The sequence below is a fragment of the Conger conger genome, chromosome 12 (genome assembly GCF_963514075.1).
Source record: "Conger conger chromosome 12, fConCon1.1, whole genome shotgun sequence".
NCBI classification, from domain to species: Eukaryota; Metazoa; Chordata; class Actinopteri; order Anguilliformes; family Congridae; genus Conger; species Conger conger.
Window position 1 is genome coordinate 49,252,099 of NC_083771.1, and position 18,286 is coordinate 49,270,384.

Here is an 18,286-nt window from a genome sequence, read left to right on the forward strand (position 1 = left end):
TACCCAAGAAGATGACTGACAGTAACGGCAACGTCTGCCAGCAAACACACGGAGGCATTCCACCTTTTGGCATCCAGTGATCTTCAGACAATAACACCGCTACATTCGATACCGCTGAGAGCAGCAGCATCATTCAAATTATCCAGGTCACACCTATTCATGCGCCTCTTCTCACTGCAACATCCTCTCGAGTGCTGCCCAGCTCCTGTGTGCCGTTATCGATCTGAAAGAGCTTGCCTTCCGGCGCATATCCACAACCGGAATGCTACTCCATCAAGCGCAGGAAGTTTCACCGTCCTGCACGACCAGCACAGCCCACCCTGCTGGAGACCTTCACACTGAGCTCACACACCCTGCTGGAGACCTTCACACTGAGCTCACACACCCTGCTGCAGACCTTCACACTGAGCTCACACACCCTGCTGGAGACCTTCACACTGAGCTCACACACCCTGCTGCAGACCTTCACACTGAGCTCACACACCCTGCTGGAGACCTTCACACTGAGCTCACACACCCTGCTGGAGACCTTCACACTGAGCTCACACACCCTGCTGCTGGAGACCTTCACACTGAGCTCACACACCCTGCTGGAGACCTTCACACTGAGCTCACACACCCTGCTGGAGACCTTCACACTGAGCTCACACACCTGGCCGTTGCTGCATACGCAGGCCACCGAAGCGTGGAGCAACTACCTGCACGGAATGTTCCGGAAAAAATGGGATTTCGATGTTCATTGCCGACAGCTTGGGACTCTATCGGGAAACATTGGACAACAATTATTGTGGATTTCCGACCGAGCTCTGGCATTACTCTCGTCCTAAGGTACCGTACGGTGAGGAATTACAGGAAGACTCGCCTTGTGCCCTTGGGGAAAACATTTACTTTACAGCAAACCCGTTTACACACTGGAGCTTTGACAGGACTGGCATTCATATGTAAACCAGCTCTTCCTGACGAGGGACTATGTGTGTCCGGAGGGGTAGAGTCTCGTAAAAGTCGCCCTCAGCTGAGCTTTCAGTCCAGTTCCATCAACATGGAAACAAAAAAAGAGGCGAATTGTGTGAAAGTGTGAAAGTATGTGAAGGAGCTCCATTCTGGCACAGGGTCTGCCACCGTGACAAAGCCCAGGCCTTATTCACAGATATCTGACATGGAGGACCTAGGAATCGGTACTCCCCCGTGGAGATGAGGCATCCACACAGAACAGCTCCGGGTCTTCCAGATCAAGCTCGAGTCGCAGCGATACGTGCAGCACATTAGAGTGTAGAGCGGAGAGCGGAGAGCGGAGAGCGGAGAGCGGAGAGCGGAGAGCGGAGAGCGGAGACGGCTGATGAGAATCTGACTCATCGCGACTTCATGAAAAGTGATCTTGTCAGCCATGTCCCAGAAGCCCTTGGAGCAAAACGAAACGGTCCTTTCCCATTTCCCATCATCAATGGGATATTGTTGTGATGTGCAACCTGATGTGTTATTCAAGACTATTATTAGCCTAGGGGCAGATTTCATCTTTTTGGCTCTGAAATGAAGGCCTTGTGGGATGTACACAAAGTGTACACAAAGCAAATATTTTGGATTAACAAAGGAATTTCTCTGGCTGCACAGCAGCACATCGGATTCCGTCCTGTCGAATCTGAACGGGCCAGTTAGCCCTGTCACTATGAACACAACGCGAACCACAGCCTTCCCACAAGTCAATGGGGCATTCCTCGCTCCTTCATAGTGTCCACTGTCCAGAGAACCAGACAGACCCAGGACTCACACCCAGGCCCAGAGAATCAGACAGACCCAGGTCCAGGTCCAGAGAATCAGACAGAGCCAGGTCCAGGTCCAGGTCCAGAGAATCAGACAGACCCAGGTCCAGGTCCAGGTCCAGAGAATCAGACAGACCTAGGACTCACACACCCAGGCCCAGAGAATCAGACAGACCCAGGTCCAGGTCCAGGTCCAGAGAACCAGACAGACCCAGGTCCAGGTCCGGGTCCAGAGAATCAGACAGACCCAGGTCCAGGTCCGGGTCCAGAGAATCAGACAGACCCAGGTCCAGGTCCGGGTCCAGAGAATCAGACAGACCCAGGTCCAGGTCCGGGTCCAGAGAATCAGACAGACCCAGGACAGAGTGAATCAAGAGCGTCATTATATAATTGACAGCAATAGAAAACTCTGACTACAGAGAGGACAGTTGCAACTATTTATAACTTTATATATTTGAGTTCTCATCCCTTTTCCTACACTCAAAAGCTTTTAATGACGGATGCGTTCTGCTGCCCTTGTTCTGTTGTACCGTGCACTCGAGTTGTCGTGACAGAAATAGTAAATAATAGATTTTTTCTGCCTCTCACATCAGGTGTCTGACGTGGGCTGAAAATGTTGGCCTGGAGCTGAAAACTGAGCCAACCAAGAGGACTAGAAGGTGGGGGTTTCACACTTTTTGAGAGTGTTTCATAGGTTCCAACACAGCAGACAAGCCCCTAATTCACAGAAAAGTGTCTGAATCACCGGGTCTGGCCCACAGCAGAAACATCTCCCCAAAGTGCGGCAGGCAGAGAAAGGAGAAGGTCAATAGAAACGGCCTGGTTCAGGATGTTGGAGAGCCGTGTGGAGTGATGGTGAAACGGGGTGTGGCCCTGCTCTGGAGTTTGGGCAGGGGAACCTGCATTGTGTTGCACAGCTAATCTCTAACACAGCTGCCAATGAACAATAATGAACAATGTGTAAAAAACGTATGCTCTGTACCGTACACACAATAGAACACACGACAGTGGATAACAAATTCAGATCCTATGGGGGAAATCACAGGCAAAAAAACACCAACTGACACTCACTACACATGCAACATGGTTCATTTAGCACATTTTTTTTTTTTAATGAACCAAAGCACACACATGTCTGCAGGCATGACTACACACACTCTGTGCATGCAAGCAGCCAAAATCCAGCTCGGACCGAAATTCCAAAACTTCCAAGATGAGAGCCAAGATCTAATTATCGGAGGAATCTCTCCTACAACTATCTCCTAAAAAGAAACATATGCACAATATACTCGATTAGATTAGAGGGTGAGAGACAAGAGAGTGCCCTGCCAAGCCCCCCCGAAACACTCAGCTCAGGAGGTACAGTGCGTTCACAGGGCCGGGGTTTCACACTGCAGACGGCCTGTACTCGTGCGATACTTAACACCATAATTGTACTGTTGCTATAATTTGGCATTTCTGTTTTCTTCCCTGGGGCTATTGCCCAACCTAGTCTGGGCCTCTACTGGTCGTGACACAACCTGGAGGCCTGGAAGCTTCCCGTCAACCCTGCTGATAAAAGAACGAATGCACATTTCTTTGCTTGTTCAGAGCTGAAAACGAAACTTAGGGTGCATCCTCATTCGCTCCCAGAGTGAAAAGGGGCGGGGATTTGCACACAGGTTTCTAAAACCAGCCACTCCAGCATGTGACACAAGCAGCTGGGATGACCTCTGACCTCTGACCTCTCTCTGGGGCCGAGGGGCGAGGCAATGTGGAGGCGACGCGCGTGGTCTCATGTAGTCGGAGGTATTTTCCATGGGAGGGGGGGTCGGGGGGGTTAAAACAGCAGACGCTCTCTGACTTACAATCCAATTACTCAGTGCTTTAACTGGCAGACCCCTCCAGGGAGTTAGTAAAGGCTGGGAGGGGGGCAGCCTGGATTTGGGGGTACGACAGACACCCCGAAAAGGCTGGTTGGGTTAAGCCTCGTCCACAGGACGAGAGAGTCGCACTCGGCCCCAGAAGGCCACCTGTCGGGGAGACGGGTCTCGTCTCTGGACCGAAGGGGACTGGCGTTCTCTCTCCTCGGCGTAAGAGCTGGGATTATCGGCTAAACCCAGAGTGACATAACCACACAGCGCACAGAGCACTGCCTGTTCACTGCAGGAAGATAATACATTACATTACATTACATTACAAGGCATTGCAATGTAATTCAGCGTGTAATTGCAGATCAAGTACAAGTGCGAACAGGACCTGAGAGGACAGTACAGTTCCAAGTCCTAGTGTAAACATACAGATACAATTGGAACCCTTGAAGAATACATCAATTTACGAACTAGCATACCACGGTTGGCAGCAAGAATACCCCGAGTACAACAATACAACACAACAATACAACACACAGCAGGTATGAAAGCCAGCAATGCTCCTCCTGGACAACCAACACAAATGCATTTTCTCTGTTTCTGCTCCAGGGTTTGGAGATTAGTTAAACACAACTGTCCATACTTCCATTAGCATATGAAGACAATGCCCTTCCCCGGTCTGTGACACTGATGGATGTGTTATGTTAAAGTTAAAGACTGATTTATACTTCTGTGTCGAATATACGCAGAGGCTACGATGTTTCTGGGGAGGAGCGCGTCAGGCTACGCCGTGGGCTCCGCACATTCGACACAGAAGTATAAATCAGGCTTTAGTATCCACTTTGGCAGGGAAATCACCTGCTATAAAAGCCAATATCCACTCAAAAAGTAGTTGGACAGACTGACTTATTGGATTATATCTTTTTCTAACAGGAAATGTCTGGATTGGCTGGTTGTGAAACAAGATTCCTTTAACGATCGTTGTTTCTACCATTACTTGTTTTTACCATTGTAGTTGAGGTGGGGGAAAAGAGATGGATGTTATTCTTCATTCAAGAGCCAGTTCCCTTGGAACATCTCTAAGAACAAGGTGCTGACCCGACGCTGAATCCAGCTCACAAGTCAACAACAACTGGCCAATCTCAACACCAAGCAGGTCAGCTGTGCATGGTGATGGTGAAATGCTCAGGGCCAACATCGCAGGTGAACGCTGGGCCAACATCGCAGGTGAAGGCTGATCCAACATCGCAGGTGAGCGCTGATCCAACATCGCAGGTGAGCGCTGATCCAACATCGCAGGTGAGCGCTGGGCCAACATCGCAGGTGAGCGCTGGGCCAACATCGCAGGTGAGCGCTGGGCCAACATCGCAGGTGAGCGCTGGGCCAACATCGCAGGTGAGCGCTGGGCCAACATCGCAGGTGAACGCTGGGCCAACATCGCAGGTGAGCGCTGGGCCAACATCGCAGGTGAGCGCTGGGCCAACATCGCAGGTGAACGCTGATCCAACATCGCAGGTGAACGCTGATCCAACATCGCAGGTGAGCGCTGATCCAACATCGCAGGTGAGCGCTGATCCAACATCGCAGGTGAGCGCTGATCCAATATCGCAGGTGAGCGCTGATCCAACATCGCAGGTGAGCGCTGATCCAACATCGCAGGTGAACGCTGATCCAACATCGCAGGTGAACGCTGATCCAACATCGCAGGTGAACGCTGATCCAACATCGCAGGTGAACGCTGATCCAACATCGCAGGTGAACGCTGATCCAACATCGCAGGTGAGCGCTGATCCAACATCGCAGGTGAGCGCTGATCCAATATCGCAGGTGAGCGCTGATCCAACATCGCAGGTGAGCGCTGATCCAACATCGCAGGTGAGCGCTGATCCAACATCGCAGGTGAACGCTGATCCAACATCGCAGGTGAGCGCTGATCCAACATCGCAGGTGAACGCTGATCCAATATCGCAGGTGAGCGCTGATCCAACATCGCAGGTGAGCGCTGATCCAACATCGCAGGTGAACGCTGATCCAACATCGCAGGTGAGCGCTGATCCACCTTTCAGCAAACCCACGCGAGCGAGCCGGGCCTGCGTGACCGGACCGTTTAGCCTTTCACGTCGACGGTCAGACTGCAGCTGACCCGGCCTGCAGCTGACCTGGGCTCACAGCCCAATCCTCTCAGGACGTGAAGCCTTCCTGAGCCACAGGGGACTGGAATCAGAAACAGGCCTGAAGTAAAATCACTCAGACCTCCCCACACCTCCGGGCTGCAGCCGGGACGCAGGAACGAGACCTGAAGGGCCGGCTTCTCAGAGGAGCCCGTCTGGCACTTTAGATACGCAGGGCGGTTTCCGCTTGGGGACAGGTGAAGGTTTGGATCAATTCGGGTTCTTCCTATTCCGTGGTGTGAGTTGCTTTCGTGTAATCAATAAAAAATAAAAACTGTGCGACTTCCCCAATCAATTCAGCTACGTATCTAAGCTCTGCCCAGACAAACACATTTTGCATTGATGCTTGATTTAGCAGAGAAAATTACATAATTGGGTTTGTAGCAAGCATTTATCCAGCAGAATTTTTGACAATGTAGGCTAATATCCCCAGGGGATAGGCTAAATAAAATGTTCATATACAACAATGCCGGCAAATTTAATATCCCAAAGCATTAACAACTACCCTATGTTTTCAACCACAACACTTTCTACCAAGAATACAACTGCTAATATTAGTCTATAACTGTTCAAAATAATGATTAAAATAATAAAACATTCCTGCTCAATATGAACGACAACCCAGTCCATTGTAAATGAGCAGGTTTGGCGACCTTTCTTTACTACCTGGTTCTTTACGACCATCTTCTGACATAATTGTCAGAATGCGGTTATGAGATTCTGGCGCTCTCCCTGTCAGTGGGGGTTCAATGAGAGCCACTTAAATGAAAAAGGTAAAAGTAACTGAACAGAATTTAAATAACTTAAATTTAGACACATCTCTTTACAGGCTCCAATATTTAATTTCAGATGAAATGAATAATTTAAAAGGCGACCTGCAGCGGACTCATGAAAGCGTGCAGTTTGCCTGCTTTAACCGCACCGGTGTGTTACCACAGGAACACCGCCGTGAAACAGGCTGAGGCAATGCCTTGTGACTCCGCGACCCATTGTAGACAATGGACAATAGAGGGAGTAAACCAAATCTCATTAGACTACCCTGTCTATCCGGTAAGTAGATACCTTACTCCAGGGTGAACAACTATAAAATGTATCCTATATAATGAAATCAATTTATGTGGCTAGAGTTTGAAATATACTGAAGCTAAGTATCTTTCTCAAAAGCACAATATCATTCAATATGGAATTGAAACTCGCAGTCGACCGGTCAGTAGCCATGCTCGTCCGTAGATGACCATGGTCTCACCAGTTCGCCACTGTATTTTCATTACCGCGGTCGTTCCAAGGATTGATGTTCTAGTGACTTTCAAGAAGAAGAAGAAGAAACAGATGTAGGCTTCACTTTATTTTCAACATATCACGACTATGCAAACTCCCGCTCATCTTCTGAAATAAGATCATTTAACAGAAACTTGTCTTCGGTCACCCCTCCATTTCCAAACCTAGATCTTTCTCTTTCTGAGCATCTGCGATGAGAGATCAAACTACATCACGACATTCCCACTGCAGTATCCTACATCACCTTTCTTTTCCAAGTTATCTCTATTTGCAATGTTTCCATGAAAACATACCTCAAACGTTTCACGTTTAATTTGCGGGTGTCTTAAAAACGCAATTTCATTTATCCTCTGCAAGCATAATCTATTTCTTTTTTCTCCCTTTCAATCATATTTCAAATAATATTTAGACTAATATAATATTCGCTTTTCATAAAATGTAACGTGCCAATGGTGTTCAATATGTTGCATTGTGCGCTGTAATCGATAAGGATACTTGCTACATGACAGTCGACAAACACACACAGAAAGACAGATCAATCGATGTATAGATAAATAGGTTGTCGTTGGGATTAATTAGATTGCACAGGAGACGTCGCGCCTCGCTGAAGCATCGTGATTGATGTAGCTAACGTTAGGCTATATAAGCGGACAGAGGACCAGTGCAATCCACATTCAAGCATGAACATGTCACATTAAGCCAATTAATACATACTAAATCGATTTCCTTAAACCAAGTTTATTCAAAAATGAATCAACTCTGAGGCTCGCTAGGGTAGGTGGTTGGATAAAACTTAACTGGTTACTGGTAGCTAGTAGCCTACTGAATGCTGTCTTGCGAGTTTTATGCCGGCGTAAATCAATTCGTACAACTCTAGCTCTAATATGTTCAAAGACAATTATCTCAATGTAACGTGAATACAAATCTGTCGCATTGCAAAATGGCTTATTCACGAAATAAGAATTAGATTCCAGTTGTTAGCCCACCCAAACTGTCTAAATAACTTTTCAATGTCAGCGGTGCCTGTAACGTTAGTCATCGGTCAAACCACGTTCAAAAAATAGCCATCGAATGGAATTGACTAGATCTGTGGGATAAGCATTTTCGTAAACACGCAATAAAACACAGACAAGTCAATATTTAGCCAAAGGAAATGTTGCAAACGGAATTGACCAACAAACAGTTAATGCGCAGGTAGGTTCTTTTTGCAAGTAGTACCTACATAAATGTAACATTTGAGGGAACTAGAAATATATATATATATATATATATATATATATATATGCATTTAGGACAATAAACCCAAAGATAACGGTGAATCTGGGGCCATTGCTATGTAACCCAACAGCTAACGTTAAGCTATGGACGTGAGCCAACGGTTCCTACCGGGAAAAGCCAGGCATCCGAATGAATGGACTGACTCGTGTTACAAGCCCAGTTGCATGAGGATAACATACCAACCAATCGTCGATGTGTCTCAACGGGGTACTAGTGTACTAGCTGGCTAGCTAGCTAACATTACCGAAAATTACCTCAGATCAACCTGTACAATCACTCACAGCAATATAACCCGCCTGTGAACTGGTAGTCACACCAACACAAACGTTAGCTAGCTAGCTAACAATGAGATTCACAAGTCGTCCCCCGCCCCCTATAAAACAGTATCTAAAAAGCTATTTTAGCGCACACTAGTCGTGACAAATATATCGAATTTAGCTAGTTTATCAATCAGTATTGTTTTAGCGAGTTGGTGGTCTTGTTTCAGCAAATTGGAAAAGATGGATAAAGGCATTAAAACTGCATTCTTACCGCTGTCAGTCCGTCCTGCTGATGATGTCCAGATAGCGAAGCTACCTTACAATCCTTTCCACCAAATCCGGAAAATGGTGTTTCACCTGTGTAACCGGGCAGATCTCTGACGGACGTGCGCTGATTTCCCAATGCAAAACGGCGCATGCAACCAGCTAGCGATCCACCGAGCCTACTAAACAGGGGCAGGGGCGCGATGTAGAGCGATATCGCTGAAGATGGCGACCGAGCCACAGCGACAGGAGAACGGGGGGGAAAAGAATAGGCTTCGGCTGCCGTTTTCTGAGAAGTTGAATAGAGAGAAATCTGTCGCTATCAAAGAGGAGTCGAGCTGACAGATGGAAGCACACTCCCACCGCGATTGGCCCAATCCGACATCGGAGGAAGGGAACAGCGCCTCTTGTGGTGGACCAGTGAACGTCAGAAGCATTTCACTGTGTCCATTTTCCCATTAAAAGGATGTTTTTTTTCCATAACAGAAAACAATGCATTTTTATGGATTTATTTATGAATCTGTAACTGTAAGTAAGTTTTCAGGAGAGGTGTAAATCGGACAAAAATTTGCACATGAAAAGCTTTAAATGAGTTGAGCTGAGAGGAACGTCGTAGATCATGACAAAGCACATTAAGTAGTTTGAAAATCAAAATAATTGCCCAAGAAGACAATTCTTGTGTGCTATTGCACAATAAATGTCAAGGAGTTTGTAATGCTTAGGATATTCTGCAGAAAAGCCGCACCGCATCAGACAGTTCCACAAAAGAGATTTCACCATCACACTGACAGAATCATTCTGCCTGGAAACGGACTTACACAAGCCACACACAGCTAGGCTATTGTCTGAGAAAGAATGTAACAAACATGGAGAAGAAAGTCCAGTGAGAAAAAATGTCCAATAAATGTGAACATGTAAATACTTGATGTTAGTCTTGCACAGAACCCGAAAAGCTTCTGTCTGAAGAACTCTCTAGAAAGATAACATTTTTATGGATGTGCTAATATGCGTGTTTCGTAGGAACTTAACTGCCTTTTAAGGTGAACTGGAATCTGAAACAGAGCCTGCTCACTGTTACAGATTTCCTCTCTCCGGGATACAATCTCAGAGACAGACTGGGATACTGAGAGACTGCAGATTCCTTCTGAAGCACTGAAGTGCTCCTGGGAAACACGTGTACAGTAAGCTGCCTGTCTGTAAAAAAAAAAAAAAAATCTGTTCGGCAGACATTTTCCTGCTTATCAAAGTCGCCGGAGTATCATCCTCCGGCTCCATCGCGGTCGGTATTCCGAGGGAAAAGTGCTGATTTGACGGTTTGTCTCGGCATTCCTTCGCACCGCGCGATTGCATCCATCAGAAGAGCGGCTGCTCCTGCATTAAACCCCAGCGCTCAGATTACATCACATCTCTGACTCGCTAATTACATATAAGTGGATGTGGGCGTTTTATTGTGGTGCTGAGGTAACGCTTCCATTAACAAATCATTTTTTAACCACTACCTGTGAACACATAACTGCTTGTGAGCGGGTATCATTATTATTATTATTATCACATAAGCTGAAACATGCATGTGTCTGTGTTATCCAGATTTTATTTCCAGGTACCTTATTTTACCAGCTTTTTTTCTTGGTTCTGTGCTTTAAAAAAAAAGTGTATTTATATGCATTGGACCAGTTTTTTTGTTTTTGTAAAGCCACCTTGGGTCTGAGAAAGGCGCTAAATGCATTATTATTATTATTGGTTTTCAATTATAATAAAAACCAGACACAGAGCTACAGACCATTACTCATCCATAAAACATCCCTCATGGTTCCCCCATCCCTGGGGCCATTGTTAGCCTGTCAGTGACATTCCCCCGTGTGTGAGCTCTTGGGAAATACATTTAGAGGAATACAGTTTGAGAAAAAACAATATTTCGGTTGATCTTTAAGAAAATTTGGTCTGAGATGGTGGGTGAAAAGTGAAAAATGGAAAACATACTGGTTATATTAAACATTCTGGTTTGCGATATTAGCTACATTGTACAGTTGGGCAGTTATATTGTACCGCTGACCAATACACAGTAGTCTGGGTCAAATACGTAATTGTTTTGGATTCAAATACTTTACTGAGCTTGTTGGAACCTATGAAATACAAATGCCGCCTTCTGGTCCTCTTGGGTGACTCAGTTCCACCAGGCAAGATCACTTGAGCACAGAAACGTATTTGAATCCAAAACAATTACCTAACTAACCCAGGTCTGATACCCATCAAAGAGCCTATCAGCAAGCAGACTGCCTGCCTCTTCGATACTGGTGCGAAATCATCTTCAATCCAGAACAAGTTTAAAGACACGCCCATAGAACAGACACTGCACACAGGGGAATCTGGCCTATAGAACACACTGCACACAGGGGAATCTGGCCTATAGAACACACACTGCACACAGGGGAATCTGGCCTATAGAACACACTGCACACAGGGGAATCTGGCCTATAGAACAGACACTGAACACAGGGGAATCTGGCCTATAGAACACACTGCACACAGGGGAATCTGGCCTATAGAACAGACACTGAACACAGGGGAATCTGGCCTATAGAACACACTGCACACAGGGGAATCTGGCCTATAGAACATACTGCACACAGGGGAATCTGGCCTATAGAACAGACACTGCACACAGGGGAATCTGGCCTATAGAACACACTGCACACAGGGGAATCTGGCCTATAGAACAGACACTGCACACAGGGGAATCTGGCCTATAGAACACACTGCACACAGGGGAATCTGGCCTGTAGAACAGCTCTGACAGCAGTCTGAGTGCCCCTGCAGAAGAGTCACAGCGATGCTGACTCTTCCCCTGCGTCTGCGCCACGTGCCACACATCTGAGCGAGGAGCGTCCGCCATGATCACAGCTTCACAGGAAGTGATGAAAGCTGATCAGAGGTTGGAGGTAATGGCACACATATGGAGCTATCTTTAGACTCTCTGTGGCTCTGTGGGACGGGGGGACGGAGGGGTTCATGCGTGGTGCTGATGTGGCTGCAGTGCAGAGGTCCTGGCCCACGGGAGCCCGGGACTCAAACAGAAAACCCAAATGTGAGAATCTCAGCACAGAGGAACTGTGTTTTTAATCACAGTCTTATGTGCAGAGTTCTGCAACAAGGACTGAGTGTGCCCGAGAACTGCTGGCTTTCCACCCTCCCTTTACCTGGGAGTCAGGTGTGTTCACCCTCCCTTTACCTGGGAGTCAGGTGTGTTCACCCTCCCTTTACCTGGGAGTCAGGTGTGTTCACCCTCCCTTTACCTGGGAGTCAGGTGTGTCCACTCTCCCTTTACCTGGGAGTCGTGTGTTCACCCTCCCTTTACCTGGGAGTCAGGTGTGTTCACCCTCCCTTTACCTGGGAGTCAGGTGTGTTCACCCTCCCTTTATCTGGGAGTCGTGTGTTCACCCTCCCTTTACCTGGGAGTCAGGTGTGAAGATGTAAAACATAACAGAACACTGCCACCTAGTGTCAATCTTTTACATTACATTACGTGGTATTTAGCAGACGCTCTTATCCAGAGCGACGTATAACAAAGTGCAAATCAAACACAAGAACAAGTGCAAAAGTAGCTGAGACCTGAGAGGACAGTACAGTTCCAAGTCCTAGTGTAAACATACAGAAATTCAGAACCCTTGAAGAGTACAATCAACATTCAAACTAGCATACCACTGTTGGCAGCTAGAAGACAACACCAGACAATAAAAACAACAATACCTATACAAGTAACGATATCTATACATAAGTGCCGTAAGTGTCAATCTGTGGTACAGCAGGACGAAAGAGAATCGTGATAGAACATTACTGAGGGTAAAATAAACGTTTTGCAGCTATGCAAGTTACACCTGGGCAGGGAATGCCCATACGTACACACGTGGACAAAATTGTTGGTACCCCTCTGTTAATGAAAGAAAAACCCACAATGGTCACTGAAATAACTTGAAACTGACAAAAGTAATAATAAATACAAATTTACTGAAAATTAACCAATGAAAATCAGACATTGCTTTTGAATTGTGGTTCAACAGAATCATTTTAAAAAACAAACTATTCTGTTGAACCACGGATGGTGCAGCGGGTAGCACTGCCGCCTCACAGCAAGGAGGTCCTGGGTTCGAATCCCCGTCGGCCGGGGCCTCTCTGTGCGGAGTTTGCATGTTCTCCCCTTGTTTGCGTGGGTTTCCTCCGGGTACTCAGGTTTCCTCCCACATTCCAAAGACATGCAGGTTAGGCTGATTGGAGTCTCTAAATTGCCCGTAGGTATGAGTGTGTGAGTGAATGGTGTGTGTGCCCTGCGATGGACTGGCGACCTGTCCAGGGTGTATTCCTGCCTTTCGCCCAATGTATGCTGGGATAGGCTCCAGCCCTCTGCGACCCTGTTCAGGATAAGCGGGTTCAGATAATGAATGGATGGATGGATGGATGGCCCCGGTCCTTATCTTTGTTGTACAGGTAGCAGTTGAAATTGTACTTCCCTCTAGGGTCTTTCAGCGCACTTATCCCTGGTTATGGGTATACATTTTGTTGTTGTACGTCACTCTGGATAAGAGCGTCTGCCAAATGCCATTAATGTTATGTAATGTAATATACAGTCCCCTCCAAAAGTATTGGAACAGCAAGGCCATTTCTTTTGTTTTTGTAATACAGTGAATACATTTGGGGTTGAGATAAAAAGATGAACATGAGACATGAGTTCAGAATTTCAGATTTTATTTCCTTGTATTTACACCTAGATCTGTTAAACTACTTAGAACATATGAATTTGTGGTGAACATATGTTGGTATATTTTTATTAATAAATGCAATGCTTAGGAGTGCGTATATTAAGGTCAGGATGAGAGAAAAAGTGATATTCGCCGCTAATGTTGGGAACGGAAAGTGTGCCCCGGAACAGACTTTAATTTCCTAGAGAACTTCCGGTGAATTCCATGTGTACTTGCCAGCTTTTGTACTTGAATTTGGGACGCACATGATCACATGACTTCCACACTTGATTCATGCACTAAGTAGTCCACTCAGTCTGCAATTTGACACACAGCCCTGTGTACCATATTTCCCAGTATGCTTTGCAAAATTCCAGCTAATTCAACCACTCTGTAAACTGCAGTTTTCCATGTTGAGGACTGCAGCAGTGCCCCCTTGTGGAGAGACTGACTCATAGCGAGTACCTCCCCTGTGTGCTCTGGGGAGAGAGAGGGTTCTCTCTCTTCAGCTCCTGTTGGCCTCAACACAGACCATGTGGAGAACTACAGCAGTACCGCACGCATTCCTGGTCAGTCAGGAACATCCTTGCTCTTTGTGCAGAGCTCCAGGCCCGAACAGCTGAGAGGACTGAACTGCAGCCTCAAATACAGGAGATTGCACAGCCATTTTAAGAAAGAGAAACATTCTGTGACTGGCTCAGTCCATGACGTTATGTTTAGCTGGAAGATTGGATACAGGTTTGGCTCATTGTCATTTCCAAAGCAATTAGGAGCCTGTCGATTCACTGATCACACACATATGTCAGAACGTGTTGTTTTCTTGGCTTATTTACTTTAAGGAACAGCTAATAAGAGTCAGTTGAACATGTGTTGCCGATTAATTTGTACTTTCAGCCAAATTTCTGTGGTTCAGAAAAAAATGTTGCATCTGATACAGATTTATGTGCTCTAATTATGCACCAATTTATTAAACGCCAGAGAAACATCCATGTGCTATTTTGAATTCAACATTTGATAATTTCTTAATTTCAAAATCTCACAAAATTTTAATATCTCACTATGCGCTCAATAGCAAACTCCATATTATTTCACACAAAAAGTACAGTGTTCACTGCAATATGTAGCCGTCAAAACAAAAAGGGTTCTCAGGTAATCCAAATAATTCAATAAATTAATTAAGGCTCCCGTCAGGTTGGACTGTATAAAAGCTTTTGAGAGTCATATGAACCAGGCAAACAGCTCAATTCCCTCCACTCAATAGGAGGTGGCATTTCAAGTTCGCCCTGTAAACTAAAGCTAAACAATGAAAGTACGAATAATAAAACAATAAAAATAACAAGCAAAATTCTACAAATTTGGTAGAAAAAAAATGTGAAAAGTGGGAAATGACCTCACTCATGCAGGTGCAGAGAGGGCCATTCATCCCGTTTCTGCTGAAACTCCATCAGGAAGGCACCTCCTCCACTCCTGCACCTCCTCCACTCCTGCACCTCCTGAGCTCCCGCACCTCCTCCACCCCTGCACCTCCTCCACTCTTGCACCTCCTGCACCCCTGCACCTCCTCCACTCCGGCACCTCCTGCAGCTCCTGTAATCTTCACGTCTTCTTCTGGTCGTCAAGATAGGGCGTATTCTCCAGGAGCTGGTCTTCTCTAGGCCGAAGCACTACAGGAAAGTAACAGAATCAGACACATTTATCTCTCATCTACCTATCCACAGACACAAACACACAGCAACTGACAAAGCAAAAAACATTTTAATAAAAAACTGCTTGAGAATTGTCAAGTAAAACTGAATGAAAATTTAAGGATAAAACGACAAAGTTCAATTTAGGCATTTCAGTTGGCTGATTATACTCCATTCAAGAACAAAGAAAGATTAATGAATTGCTCATGATACACTTACTCAATGGTAAATCTGTAAGAAACCAAATTTATTCAACTTACCAATCTTCCTGTCTTCCACATGGACCCCCTGTATTACAGTCTTGCGAAGAACAATTTCAACATCTGAGGCCATGTTAATCATCTGGGGAAAGAGTGAGTAATGTCATTTAAAAACAGAGACTGTACACAATCCAGAGTGTAGAAACACTTTAGCAATCCAAATTCACTTTTAAAATACACAGTTAACAAAATGGCACCTGATTTATTTTCTCTTCTGAAGTTTCCTCTTTGTTTTTTCTGAATTCTTCGTTTATTTTCTGTCTTGCAGCTGACGAGAATAAAGAATGAACACATGGACAATTAAACAGCAGTAATCACCAATAAAATTTGTTTGTCATTTTCGGTAAACTGACATAATGTTCCATTTGAGCAAGTTTTGGGCAGTTCAGCCAGCTCCACACTCAACATGGTTAGAGCAGCTCCACACTCAAGATGGTTAGAGCAGCTCCACACTCAACATGGTTAGAGCAGCTCCACACTCAACATGGTTAGAGCAGCTCCACACTCAACATGGTTAGAGCAGCTCCACACTCAACATGGTTAGAGCAGCTCCACACTCAACATGGTTAGAGCAGCTCCACACTCAACATGGTTAGAGCAGCTCCACACTCAACATGGTTAGAGCAGCTCTACACTCAACATGGTTAGAGCAGCTCCGCACTCAACATGGTTAGAGCAGCTCCGCACTCAACATGGTTAGAGCAGCTCCGCACTCAACATGGTTAGAGCAGCTCCGCACTCAACATGGTTAGAGCAGCTCCGCACTCAACATGGTTACAGCAGCTCCGCACTCAACATGGTTAGAGCAGCTCTGCACTCAACATGGTTAGAGCAGCTCTGCACTCAACATGGTTAGAGCAGCTCTACACTCAACATGGTTAGAGCAGCTCCACACTCAACATGGTTAGAGCAGCTCCACACTCAACATGGTTAGAGCAGCTCCACACTCAACATGGTTAGAGCAGCTCCACACTCAAGATGGTTAGAGCAGCTCCACACTCAACATGGTTAGAGCAGCTCCACACTCAACATGGTTAGAGCAGCTCTACACTCAACATGGTTAGAGCAGCTCCACACTCAACATGGTTAGAGCAGCTCCACACTCAACATGGTTAGAGCAGCTCCACACTCAACATGGTTAGAGCAGCTCCACACTCAACATGGTTAGAGCAGCTCCACACTCAACATGGTTAGAGCAGCTCCACACTCAACATGGTTAGAGCAGCTCCACACTCAACATGGTTAGAGCAGCTCAACACTCAACATGGTTAGAGCAGCTCTACACTCAACATGGTTAGAGCAGCTCCACACTCAACATGGTTAGAGCAGCTCAACACTCAACATGGTTAGAGCAGCTCATACTAGGCTCTGAAACAGCTGGGAGCTGGTCATTTCAAGCAGGCCAGGCAAGGAAGCAACTTAGGCTTGGATAGCTAATGTACATTTATTTAGGAAGCAAGCCAGTCGGTTAGATGGTTAGCTAACCAATGGATCGTAAACAATACTAAACGTAACACTTCATACACTAAAGCTAGTGAACATACCTGTCAATGCACGAACGTCGTCTTTGAACACATCCACTCTCGTTTTGTGAAGGGCCTTGAAAACTCTTAAGACCTGTGCAAAATGGACAAACGTGACGGGCTAAAACACTGGCTGCTCAAAAGCCGTACAGTACATGAACACGAATATGGTTCATTTAGGGTGAACCTGTCAACTTTCTTTCGAGTGACAGTTGGCTACGGTAGCGAACAAATTGGACGTTGAAAAAGCAATAGAATTGCAGCACACACAGAAAGAAGGATAGCCAGTGATCTACCCGCTAACGTGCACAACGAAAATGCAGAAGACAAGGTCAGTAGTCATTTCATTATCGTTCCCCATTCTCACCTTCAAACGTGACTCCATGTTGACAAAAATCTGCGGAAAAAGCGTGACGCCTCCTCTTCTTTGGTATTCATGAGTATTCTAGAGCGTTTATGAGCAATACCGCCACCTACTGGAGTGGAGCGTGGATAGGAATTCGGCTCGGTTCTATTTTCAGTGGAGATTCTCCTTACAAAAGTTAATTTAGTACAGGACTACGCTAAAACTTTGTTGGTGAACTCAACCCACTATCTTATTGAATCATCCTGGGTCAATTGCAGTATGCTTAGCTGAAGCAGGTTTAAACCTTGAGACCACAGCTCTGCATTTCAACTGGACTGGGACACGCAAGGTTTGTGGTTCTAATCCCGGTGTAGCCGCAATAAGATCCGCACAGCCGTTGGGCCCTTGAGCAAGGCCCTGAACCCTGCATTGCTCCAGGGGAGGATTGTCTCCTGCTTAGTCTAATCAACTGTATGTCGCTCTGGATAAGAGCATCTGCCAAATGCCAATAATGTAATGTAATGTAATGCTAAATATTAATCCAAAGATTTGGGTATCTGCTCCAGTTGGTGGATCTGTGGTTAAACTCCAGCTCAGCACACTGCAATGGACCCCCTGCGTTCACTGAAATACAAATTCCTAATAATATTTACCCCTGAATTTCTTTGTAACACTTCTCTCAATTCTCATAATTTCCCTCCTTATCTCCCAGTTTCTCAACCGGAATGTATCCACATTTTATTTTAGTCAACTCTGACTGTTATGTGTTCACTAGATAAAGTGTACTATTGACTGTTTATCCAAAACCCATTCTTGCTGCCGGACTGCCTTCACACCAAACAGGTAAAGGGAGGGTGGAAAACCAACAGTTCCAACTTAAC

General features: G+C 45.8%; 2 protein-coding genes across 2 annotated transcripts in view; both read right to left on the reverse strand.

The window, feature by feature from the left end:
* The window catches only part of cdc42se2 (CDC42 small effector 2), a 32,172-nt gene extending 22,941 nt beyond the window's left edge, over positions 1-9,231 (reverse strand). Inside the window, exon 1 of the mRNA XM_061263364.1 lies at positions 8,866-9,231. The gene's annotated coding sequence lies outside the window, so the exon portion shown is untranslated. The remainder of the gene's footprint in view (positions 1-8,865) is intronic.
* Positions 9,232-13,581: 4,350 nt separating this feature from the next.
* On the reverse strand, positions 13,582-17,490 carry lyrm7 (LYR motif containing 7). The gene is made up of 5 exons (XM_061263695.1): positions 17,427-17,490; positions 17,081-17,153; positions 15,734-15,804; positions 15,537-15,618; positions 13,582-15,255 (listed from the first exon to the last, which is right to left on the reverse strand). Exons 1-5 carry the CDS (start codon positions 17,442-17,444, stop codon positions 15,188-15,190), a joined length of 312 nt encoding a protein of 103 aa, XP_061119679.1. The 5' UTR covers positions 17,445-17,490; the 3' UTR covers positions 13,582-15,187.
* Positions 17,491-18,286: the final 796 nt, after the last annotated feature.

Coding starts and splice junctions, on each gene's coding strand:
- lyrm7 (XM_061263695.1), bottom strand. Junction 15,805..17,080: donor CGACGTTCGTGCATTGACAG/GTATGTTCACTA, acceptor TATTCTCGTCAG/CTGCAAGACAGAAAATAAAC. Junction 15,256..15,536: donor TGTGGAAGACAGGAAGATTG/GTAAGTTGAATA, acceptor ACTTTCCTGTAG/TGCTTCGGCCTAGAGAAGAC.